The 10,595-nt window shown below is 47.8% G+C and overlaps 1 protein-coding gene across 1 annotated transcript; it reads right to left on the bottom strand.

Annotated features, from left to right (window-relative positions):
• Positions 1-670: 670 nt before the first annotated feature.
• On the bottom strand, positions 671-10,094 carry ILKAP (ILK associated serine/threonine phosphatase; the record flags this gene model as incomplete). Its single annotated transcript, XM_010166340.1, has 8 exons — positions 671-792; positions 2,107-2,194; positions 4,321-4,414; positions 5,272-5,378; positions 6,390-6,516; positions 7,405-7,527; positions 9,561-9,617; positions 10,029-10,094. Coding segments are annotated over 8 exons (784 nt in total), but the record flags the coding sequence as incomplete, so codon positions are not given.
• Positions 10,095-10,595: the final 501 nt, after the last annotated feature.

Here is a 10,595-nt window from a genome sequence, read left to right as displayed (position 1 = left end):
TCCTGCATTCCTAATCCCGTGCCCCCTGTGTGGAGGGGTGAGTGCAGGACCGCACAGTCCCACTGTGGGGCAAACAACTAAAGCTGCCCAAACAGCCATGCATGACTACGTGCACAGGAACATTAAGATAATCCCACTCTGGCTCCTGAAACATCCCTCCTACTGCAGACCACCTCAGTGTATCAGCTAATCCCCAGGGAAGCAACACCAACAGACACTGAGGGCTTCTCATGCCCTCTCATACCATCCCCTCCTCTTACAGGACAAGGAGGAAGAGGTGACACTGCAAGCAAGGAAGTGAGTTTTGTTCAATGCTACAGTGTGCAGCAAGTAGTAACTTCTTAAACAGTTAAGTCCAGCTCTGTAGGTCAAGCTTAAGCACATCCCTGATTGCACTGCACTGCAAGGCTTTCATATGGGTTCCTGCCTTTGCAGCACAGCACCCTGCTGCCATTCCATGCCCCTGGGAAACCAGCCCCCATCAACCAACTCAAGCTGTTGGACCCTTAAGACATCCCAGGAATCACTGTGCCTCCCACAGGCAGCAACAGATTCTCTCCAGACTCTAGTAGCATGAGTGCTGGGCTCAGGAAACTCCAGAAACCCAGTGCTCAGGCTCAGAGTTGGGACAGGGTTTAGATTTTCTCACTCACACTCTTGGGGCACTTACCTGACATTTCCCCCAGCTTTCTGTATCCGCATACGCTCCTCATACTGGGTGGGGTTGTGCTCTTTACTGAGACTTAAGGCTGCATGTTTCTGACTCTCTTCATTATAACGACACAGAATCGCCTGTGCTGACAAAAGACCCTCGTCAGTAAACAACGAAACCACAGCAAGACCTTCTTGAGAGAGCTGCAAGTTGTAGTGAACAGGACTACGTCTGGCTGGTGAGCTCAGTCCTGCTGCCAGTTTTTATCAGTGATTTGGGAGTTGACCAGAAGTTAAAAAGGGAGTTGACCAAAAGTTGACCATCCTCATGGATGCAGGAGCTCAATGCACCACTGGCAAGTTGGCTCATGATACTAAGCTGGGAGTGTGGTTGACTCTCTGGAGGGACAAGAGGCCTTGCAGAGGGATGTAGATAGATCTGAGCATTGGGCAATCATCAATGGAACAAGTCCAAGTGCTGGATTCTGCATGTGGGATGGAGTAACGCCAGGCACGGGTGTAAATTGGGAGAGGAACAGCTGGAAAGCAGCCCTGCAGAAAAGGACCTGGGGTGCTGGTGGGCAGCAGGCTCAGCAGGAGCCAGCAGTGTGTCCTGGCAGAGGGCAAACCCCATCCTGGGGGCATCAAACACAGAATGACCAGCTGGTCAGGAGAGGGGATCATCCTGCTGTGTTCAGTGTTGGTGTGGCCTCACCTTGAGTGCTTTGTGCAGTGCTGGGCTCCACCACATGAGAAGGATGTGAAGGTCCCCAAATGCCTCCATAGGAGGGCAACAAAGCTGGTGATGAGCCTGGAAGGACTGTCCTCTAAGGAGCAGCTGAGGACTCAGGGTTTGTCTAGTTTGGAGAAACATGGGTTGAGGGGAGACCTCATTGCTCTCTGCAGATTTCTGAGGATGGTATGTGGAGAAGGAGGTGCTGATCTCCCTGAGATCCAGTCATAGGACAGGTGGGAATGGTTCAAAGCTGCACCAGAGGAGGTTCAGACTGGACATTAGGAAGCATTTCTTTACTGAGGGTGGTCAGACACCGAAACAGGCTTCCTGGAGAGGTGGCCAATGCCTCAAGCCTGTCAGTGTTTAAGAGGCATTTGGACAATGCCCTTAATAACATGTTTTAACTTTTGGTCAGCCCTGAATTGGTCAGGCAGTTGGACTAGATGATCGTGGTAGGTCCCTTCCAACTAAAATACTCAATTCTATCCCAGCCACTGTGAGATATTTAGCGCCACCAAGAGAGAGCCACCACACACAGATGTTTTACACTATGGGAGACAACACGGAAGTACCCTGCACCCACCGAAAACATGATTTGTAGGAAGAGTTGGGGAGCTCACAGCAACTGGGACATCCCACACAAACACCTCGCCCTTCAGGGCAAATAAAGCTCTCAGGGGAATTGAGATGCCAGCAGTGGGCTTCTGCCTTCTGCTTACCCGGCTGTCCCCAAGGTTGGCTATGTAGAGAATATTGTCAACAGCTAGGACACAAGTAGCTGTGGAGCCATCTTTCCATGCTGGCTTCCTGAAGGGAACAAAAATGAGATTAATAAGGGGAGAAAACCATGTTTAAAGTCACAGAGTGCTCCTGGGAACACAACTAAGTGTCATGTGCCAACACGCAGCAGCCAGCTAGCTGCTTTACCACAAACTTAGTGGTAAACAGTGAGCTGGGGAAGAGACAGAGGAGCTGCACAGAGTACTGCCTACTAAATGCATGGCCAACGCCCAGCTGGTTTAAATACTGCCAGCCATGCACAACCTTTCCTTACACTCAACTCCCAGGAAACCTCATCTGTGGCTGTAACAAGCTCTGCCCTGATGGCTGCCCAGAAGCTATAGCATCATGAGTAAACAAGCATCCCACACTCCTCCTCAGGAGGCTCCTTCTATGCAGCAAAAGGCAGGGACAGCCAGGACTGCAGCAGAGCTACCTTCCTTTCTGCTTTCATTTCCCTTCCTTTTTTCACACTACCCCTGCCTGCCTCAGCCCTCATCAGCCGACCTCAGCAGCAACACCACTCGTTCAGCCACTCTCCTGATATTTCACTTGCTGTAGTTAAGCTTGTGTCTCTAGAGCTCAAGGTAATACAAGAAGCATTTCCTAGGTTACAGCTGTCAGACTAGTCCTCCCCACAAAGAAGCCCAGCTTTTCTTTACTGAAACTAGCTTTGAGAGACTCTAGACATATTTCACCCAGTTTTTCCTAACTTTGAAGGTGCAGCTGAATGAAGATCATTCATTTCATCATCAATACAGCTATCGCTAGCGATCCTTTGTAGCACCCTTGTCATAAGTCACATTTCTAACGAAAGAGAATGACACTGTTGTGACAGACTGAAAGGAGAGTTTTCTTTTTGCCTGCTCAAGCTTACTGATCTGATTAAGCTTAAGAGACTGAGCCAGTTTGCAATTTACATAAAATTGAAAGTTGGCAGGGAATCTTAGAATCAGATACATCAAGTCTCTCCATCTGTGTTAGAGGTGTCACTATGAAATAAAAAAAACCAAACCAACAACTAAGCCACACCAAGCAAATGTGTAAAGGACTGGTAACAAAGTGACTGTATTTTAAAATGCAATCTATATCTTCCTAGTCTACACAGTGCGTGTGTCAGTTCAGCAGACTGAGAGAAGAGACTGCACTCAAAACCCAGCTGAGAGGCAGGTTGGCACTGACCCCACAGAAAGTAGCTGCTGTGCTTTTCAGCTTCATTTTAAAAGAATCTGTCAGAAACACACTTAAGATAAGGGACATTTTTCATCAACAACTCTTTCCAAAAGAGGTGAAGAAAGTAAGACTGAAACTTACACTGGAAGAGTTAAGTCTTTCAACAAGGGGCCTTAAAAACAACCTCAGAGATGTGCTCCAGCCTGGCAAGCACACACTAACAGGAACGCAGCTCTCAAGAAAGCTGCACACAGCAGCCTGTGAAGTACTGCCCTACAGATACCGTCCTGTCACACTCTGATGCCATCAACACAGAGATCCCATCTCAGGCAGTGTGAGATAAGGCAACTCCCTGAAAGGAGGGTGTAGAGAGGTGGGGGTGGGTCTGTTCAACCAAGGAACAAGTGACAGGACAAGAGGACATGGCCTCAAGTTGTGCCAAGGGCAGTTGAGATTGGATGTGAGGAAGAATTTCTTTGCAGAAAGGGTTCTGAGGCATTGGAAGGGGTTGCCCAGGACAGTGGTGCAGGCCCCATCCCTGGAGGGATTGAAGAGTCGTGTAGACATAGTGCTGAGGGACAGGGGTCAGTCAGGGACTTGTCGGTGTTGGGTTAATGATTGAACTCGATGATCTTAAAGGGCTTTCCCAATTGAGGCAATTCTGTGACTCTGTCTTAAAAAAGAAGGCAAACAAGATATGCTGGTAAGGACAGAGGTGCATTCTTGGTCATGTTTTGGTGCCTTCCTTTACCACGAAGGCGTATTTTAGTATAAGGGGTCCTACAGACTCCTCAGCACAGAGTAAGGCCAGAACATGCTGTGATCTAGCTCTAGCCAGGCACTCAGCTGGCAAAGTTACAGCCTGGCACAGCTGTGCCAAAGCACAGACATGACTCCAGGTTTCCTCTGCCCGGCTCAGAACTAAGCCCTGTGAGATGCAAACTAAGAAATACAAATGCATGGAAAGCATTCACACTTACTGGCTGGATGCCTGCTTCAGAAACTCTTCATCTGTGTGTTTGAAGGTGTCCAAAAGGCATCTCTTCACTGTTTTCTCCACGCTGACTACATCACCTGTCAGACAGGGAAAAAGCTCTAGCTAAAACATCTCTCATAAGGGAGCTGGGTCTCTTTAGTTTGGAGAAGAGGAGACTGAGGGGTGGCCTCATTAATGTTTATACATATGTAAAGTGCAAATGTCAGGAGGATGGGGCCAGGCTCTTCTCAGTGATGTCCAACAGTAGGACAAGGGGCAACAGGTGCAAGCTGGAGCATAGGAGGTTCCATGTAACATAAAGAAAACCTTTTTCACTGTGAGAGTGACAAGACATTGGAACAGGCTGCCCAGAGAGGTTGTGGAGTCTCCTTCTCTGGAGACATTCAAAACCCACCTGGACACGTTCCTGTGTGACCTACTGTAGGTGATCCTGCTCTGGCAGGGGGTTTGGACTAGATGATCTTTTGAGGTCCCTTCCAACCCCCACCATTCTGTGATATCTGACCTATCCCAGTCCCTCCCTTTGCTCATCCCACATTCAGTTAGGCAGTCCATCACTCAGACCCTGTGCAGAGCAGCTAGGGCACATCCTGGGCTCAGGCTACCAAAAATCTGTGCAGGAGCATGTATGGAGAATTTCTGGCATTCCCCTCTCCCCCATGGGCCTGTTTTCACCCTTGAAGTGGTACTGCCAAAACTGGCAAGAGCACATTTCACACTTGCTTAATGGTTCACAACTGGCCACTGGTACCATTGTGCCAAAAAAGCTTCCAGCTCTCTTCTCCAAGAGACAGCGCAGTCTCACAAGCCCACTGGGAATAAGGGATGGGAACTGTAGAACTATATGAAATATACAGTTTCCCTATCCACTGCCATAACGTCAAGGCAGAAAAGGTGATGGTTGTCCTACAGCCCTTATTTCCACTCCTCTCACCTTTAGGAAATTTCTTAATCAGGTTTTGGTGCAGGTTCTGTGCTGCAAATTTTGAGGCTCGGACTCCCCCATGGCCATCAAAAACAGCGAAGTACGAAACACGTGTGCTGTGAGGGAACAAAGAGTAGTAGAAAGGTGCCAAGTAAGGCCATTAGCCAGAGGATGGGATCGAGTATATTTATCTCTGTAAGCCTGGCCCATGTCGGCCTGATTGAATAAATACTGCACTCCAAGGCACAAAGGTAGCAAGTCTCTAAGCTCACACATTCAAGCATTTACACGGTTTACATGTGCAAGCACTGAGCTGAGAACTTACTTGTAACTCTTCACCCCTCAAGAAAATGAAGGGCAGAAGAGTTTATAGACCACAACTTGGCATTAAAGCAGCTAAACATTTCACCTGAAGGGCACAACTCCCCAGTGCGACACAAGACATCAGTCTAACCAATCCTACAGTTCTTTCTATGCCTACACTTGTTGAAACTGTGCTACAGGCAAGAAACTCTGACCCCTCAGCACGTGAAGCTCTCATGACAGCACTAGTTCAGAAGCTAAATTCAGTATCAGAATGATCCTTGAGAGCATTCCACACACACTGCCCCTACACACACTTACATGTGTTAATTGGCTAAGTTATTTAAATTTTTTAAATGAGAGAGTTCCAACATCCATTCTCTCTTCTTCAAGCCTTCTCCATTGCCACAGTTAAGGTTTTACACAAAATAAAATCCCCAGGGCAAGGTCTGATTACTTAAAATTAAACTGAGGGTCTCTAAACATCCATGCTTACATTTGGGTAACAGGCTCAATATCCAGAGTTCTTGGGCCCCCACAATCCTTGTGAGATCAGTGACCAAATGCACTGAGCATCACTCAAAGAGAGGTATTTGTATATAAAATAGTCCTGTGATTTGTCCAGGAACACAGGTAATGTGTTCAACGCAGATCTCCCAATAACGAGCCCAAACCACATACCACAACACAGGCATAGGCAAGAGCATCAGCTGCTCAAACCAGAAAGAATCATATCACTGGCTTGGCTGAAGCTTGGCTGGAGCTTCTTCACCCCTCTGACAGCCGCCATACACAGCTTTATTCCAGCAGTTGAGCCCACTTACATTTGGGAGGGCAGAGGCTGGCACTCCTCAGTGATATCGTTTAAGATGACATGTGCATCCTGCATGTCTTCTCTTTCACCTTTCCTCTCTGCCACGTAACCCTTCAATCCAAGAATGCTCGCTGACCCTAAAGGGGAAGAAATCAGACATACACACAAATTAAACTCCTCCATCTCCCGAGCTCAGGCTAAAAAGCAGTGAGTCAGCGACAACTTTTCAACTTTCAGAACCCTACTCTGGCACTGCAGCAAAGAACAGCCCTCACCCTGCAACACCACAGCTAGCATCTGCTGAACAGGATATACTGATTTTGTAACATGGGTTAAGTGCCCCACTTTAAGGTCAGTAGCTATAGAAGCTGCTTGCCCCCATTTTGGCAGGCCCAGGACGGCTGGGCATTGGACAGGGCTCTTACTAAAAAGGGCTGGGGAGGGGGGTGAGTGGGAAAGGGAAGTGTGTGGCACTGAAGCTGCAGATTAAACAAAGCACAGCTTTAAAGAGAGTGCCAAGGACAGGAAATCAGGGTTTACTGTTTCCAGAACACGTCCTTTCCTTTGTACCCTTGAACACACCTTATTCCTAAAGCTGCAACGTAACATGTGGACACCTCCTCCAAGTCAAGTGTCCTATATGTATCACCAAGTTTCTCTCTCTGGCTTTCTTAGCAGCCACTCAGTGGACAGATTCGTGAATGTGGCAGAAGAAACTGGTGTGGCTCTGGCCTTCCAGAGGTTTCACAACCAATTCCCCTCTTGGCAGCTTATCCTGCAAACACTGAGGTGCTTGGTGCTCAGCTTCTGCCACTTCAGCAGGGCTGGTAAGAAGGTCTGGGTGAGGGAGGCAGAGTGCCAGGGAGCTCCAGAGACTTCCACAGACTGACCCAGCAGATTGTTCCCTACAAAAGGCTGAAAATGTGAGCGGACTGAAGAACCAAAGCTTAGCTTTGGTCTGGACTTACTCAGCCCAACATCAAAAGTACAAATCAAGTACATTTGTTTTCAAACTGCCTGAAAACCTTTACAAACTTTCTTTTCCACAAGTTCTTCCCTGCCATTCTTCTCTTCCTCCTCCAAGGACTTTCTTTTCTCCCCTTTCCCATGGCTCCCTGCTGATGAGACCTGCTCAGTAGCACTGGAGGCTGAAAGAAAGCAGAAACACAGACAGCTGAAGTCTTCCAGCTTTCTTTTACATGCATAAATTCAATAGCAAGTCCTTTTATACGCGGGCTCCCACACTCACACAGCATTAAGTGACCAGAATTATTACTGAAGCATATACACTAACTGACCACAAGTGCGCGCACACACACACACACACACACACAACTTCACTCGGCACGTACAGCCTGTGGCACGCATCACTGTCTAACCCAGCAAGTGCAAATTTGAGCCCTGTACGTTGTGTGACCCTACCTCAGGCACAGTACAGCTGTGTTTGGCTGGCAGGCTGCTGATTCTCCCCACCAACCCACAATTTGTTTCTTACCTCCCAGCCTGTCTTCCAGTTAACTGCTCAGGAATGTAACATTTCAGTTTGGAACATTTCTAATTTTCCTTATTATTATTATTATTATTATTATTTATGTCTACAAATCACGCCCACAACAATGCAAAAAAAAGTGCATTTTATTACTCTGAAAGTGCATATTTGTTAGAGGTTTCAGAAGACAGGTTGCAAATTAATACTAGCAAGCAAAATACGGTTCCCATGACATCAGAACCCTCACCTTTTCCTTCTGGAGATTTATGGTATAGTGAATTATCTCACCTCCTCCCAGGTGTTAGCAAACACCTGTTTGCATGCAGAAAGCCTTGCCAGATGAACAGTCTTGTTTTGAAGACATTTACAGCTAGGAACAAGAAGGCAGTCTGTGCCCACAGCAAAAAAGCAACAGAAGCTAGGGTAGTTGCAGCACCGGGCCAGCGCTGCCTTTGCTTTTAGCAAGCACACATGTACTTTCACTTCCAAAGCAGGCACATACAAGGGGTGTCCCCAGAAGACATCCCAAAAGAGGGATACACATCTGGGAACAGACCTAAATTTACTTTCAAAGAGTAAATTTCAATGTGCCCAATTTAAACAATCAGTGTACAAATGGATCACCACAACCAGTGACAGCCAACCAAGCCACCAGGTTAACTTGCCACGAGTCCAACACAACCAGTTCCCACAGCATTTTGCTTGAGAAACTGTCTGCCAATGGCCTGGACAGGTATACTCTCTGCTGGGTTAAAAACTGGATGGATGGCTGTGCTCAGAGTGGTGGGGAATGGTTTTAAATCCAGCTGGAGGCCAGTCACAAGTGGTGTTCCCCAGGGCTCAGTACTGGGGCCAGTCCTGTTTAACATCTTTATCCGTGATCTGGACAAAGCGATCAAGTGCACCCTCAGTAAATTCACAGATGACACTAAGCTGGGTGGAAGCGTTGATTTGCTTGAGGGTAGGAAGGATCTACTGAGGGACCTGCCAGCTGAATATGAGTCAGCAGTGTGCCCAGGCAACCAAGAAGGCCAACGGCATCCTGGTCTGGATCAGGAATGGTGTGGCCAGTAGGACCAGGGAAGTTCCCTCTCCCCTGTACTGGGCACTGGTGAGGCTGCACCATGAATACTGTCCAGTTTTGGGCCACTCCTTACAAGAAGGACATGGAGGTGCTGGAGTGTGTCCAGAGAAGGGCAACGGAGCTGGGGAAGGGTCTGGAGCACAAGTGTGATGAGGAGCAGCTGAGGGAACCGTGGTTGTTGAACCTGGACAAAAGCAGGCTAAGGGGAGACCTTATCACTGTCTACAACTCCCTGAAAGGAGGTTGTAGCGAGGTGGGTGTGTGTCTTTTCTCCCAGGTAACTAGTGAAAGAACAAGAAGTAACAGCCTCAAGTTGTGCCAGCAGAGCTTCAGACTGGAAGTCAGGAAAAATTTCTTAACTGAAAGGGTTCTCAGCACTGGAACGGGCTGCCCAGGGAGGTGATTGAGTCCCCATCCCTGGAGGCATTTAAAAGATGGGTAGATGAGGTGCTCAGAGATATGGTTTAGTAGTAGACTGGTATGGTTGGACTCAATTATCTCAAAGGTCTTTTCCAACCAAGCAATTCTATGATTCTATGGCTACATCAATGGGTTTTCCTGAGAAGGCCAGGGCAGCAGAGGCTTGGTAAGCTGACTCTGCTCCTTACCTGTGTCACTGCTGCCAGCTGGCGGAAGATCATCAAAGAGCAAAGAGCCTCCTTTTCCTGAAGCACAAGAAAAAAGCAAGAAATAAATACCCTGGTCCCTTTGAGGGAATAATGCCCCGTGTACACCCCTCCTGAGGTACAGAAATTATAAAATGCCAGCTTACCAAAGCAAGCCAAATTTTAACATCTGTTACTGGATGGTGGGGGCAAAGTCAGGCCTTACATTTGTTTCAGGGAATATTTATATGGAACATATAATGAAAATATATGTGAAACATATATAACATTCTAGTTATGCAAGAAGAACCACAAGAAGAGGAAAGCACCTGTTCTGCACACTGGTGCAGATAACCTGACTGTCTTTATCCTGTCTAACAAAGAAAAGGGTTTACACAAGTTTAACCTCAAGAGACACTGATGCAGAAAACAAAGGAAGTCAAACTAACGGCAGGAATGGAGTACCCATACCTGAGTCAGCACTGCTGGCTGGTGGGAGATCGTCAAAGAGCAGAGACCCTTTCTGGGCTTCCTTCCCTGTAAAGACACCAGGGCAGAGTCAGGACCTGCGGCAGGCATTCAGGGGGTTGGTTTCTGGAAGGACTGCCCCCCAGGCGAGCACAGGTGGGGTAGCCAAGGACAGCCTTGGCTACCTTTCTTCCATCTCTAATTTTGGCAGCTTCTACACAAGCAAAACCACCACCTGCCTGGGAATGATGTGAACTTTTATAAACTTTTTTTTTTTTTTTTTGGCTAAGAAGCCACTCAACTTGCATTAACATCCCTCAGCAGCCCGATCAACATGTTACATGCTAGAAGAGGCCCAAAAAGCACCAAGTGATTTCAGCGAACACCACTACAGCTCTGCACAGAGCCACCACCCGCTCCAGCAGCGGGGAGGGGAAATGCTCCAGCACGGCCTAAGCCGCACAGATAACAACGCTCTGCAGCTGAATGAGCCCCGGGGGAAAGAAAACGGCAAAAAACCCCAAACCAAACAAACACGAAAACAAACCGCCGAACTCTGGGATTTCTCCG

The sequence above is a fragment of the Antrostomus carolinensis genome, unplaced genomic scaffold (genome assembly GCF_000700745.2).
Source record: "Antrostomus carolinensis isolate BGI_N321 unplaced genomic scaffold, ASM70074v2 scaffold14644, whole genome shotgun sequence".
Lineage (NCBI taxonomy): Eukaryota > Metazoa > Chordata > Aves > Caprimulgiformes > Caprimulgidae > Antrostomus > Antrostomus carolinensis.
Note: the sequence above shows the minus strand (reverse complement) of the source record. Positions and strands in the feature narration are given on the sequence as shown.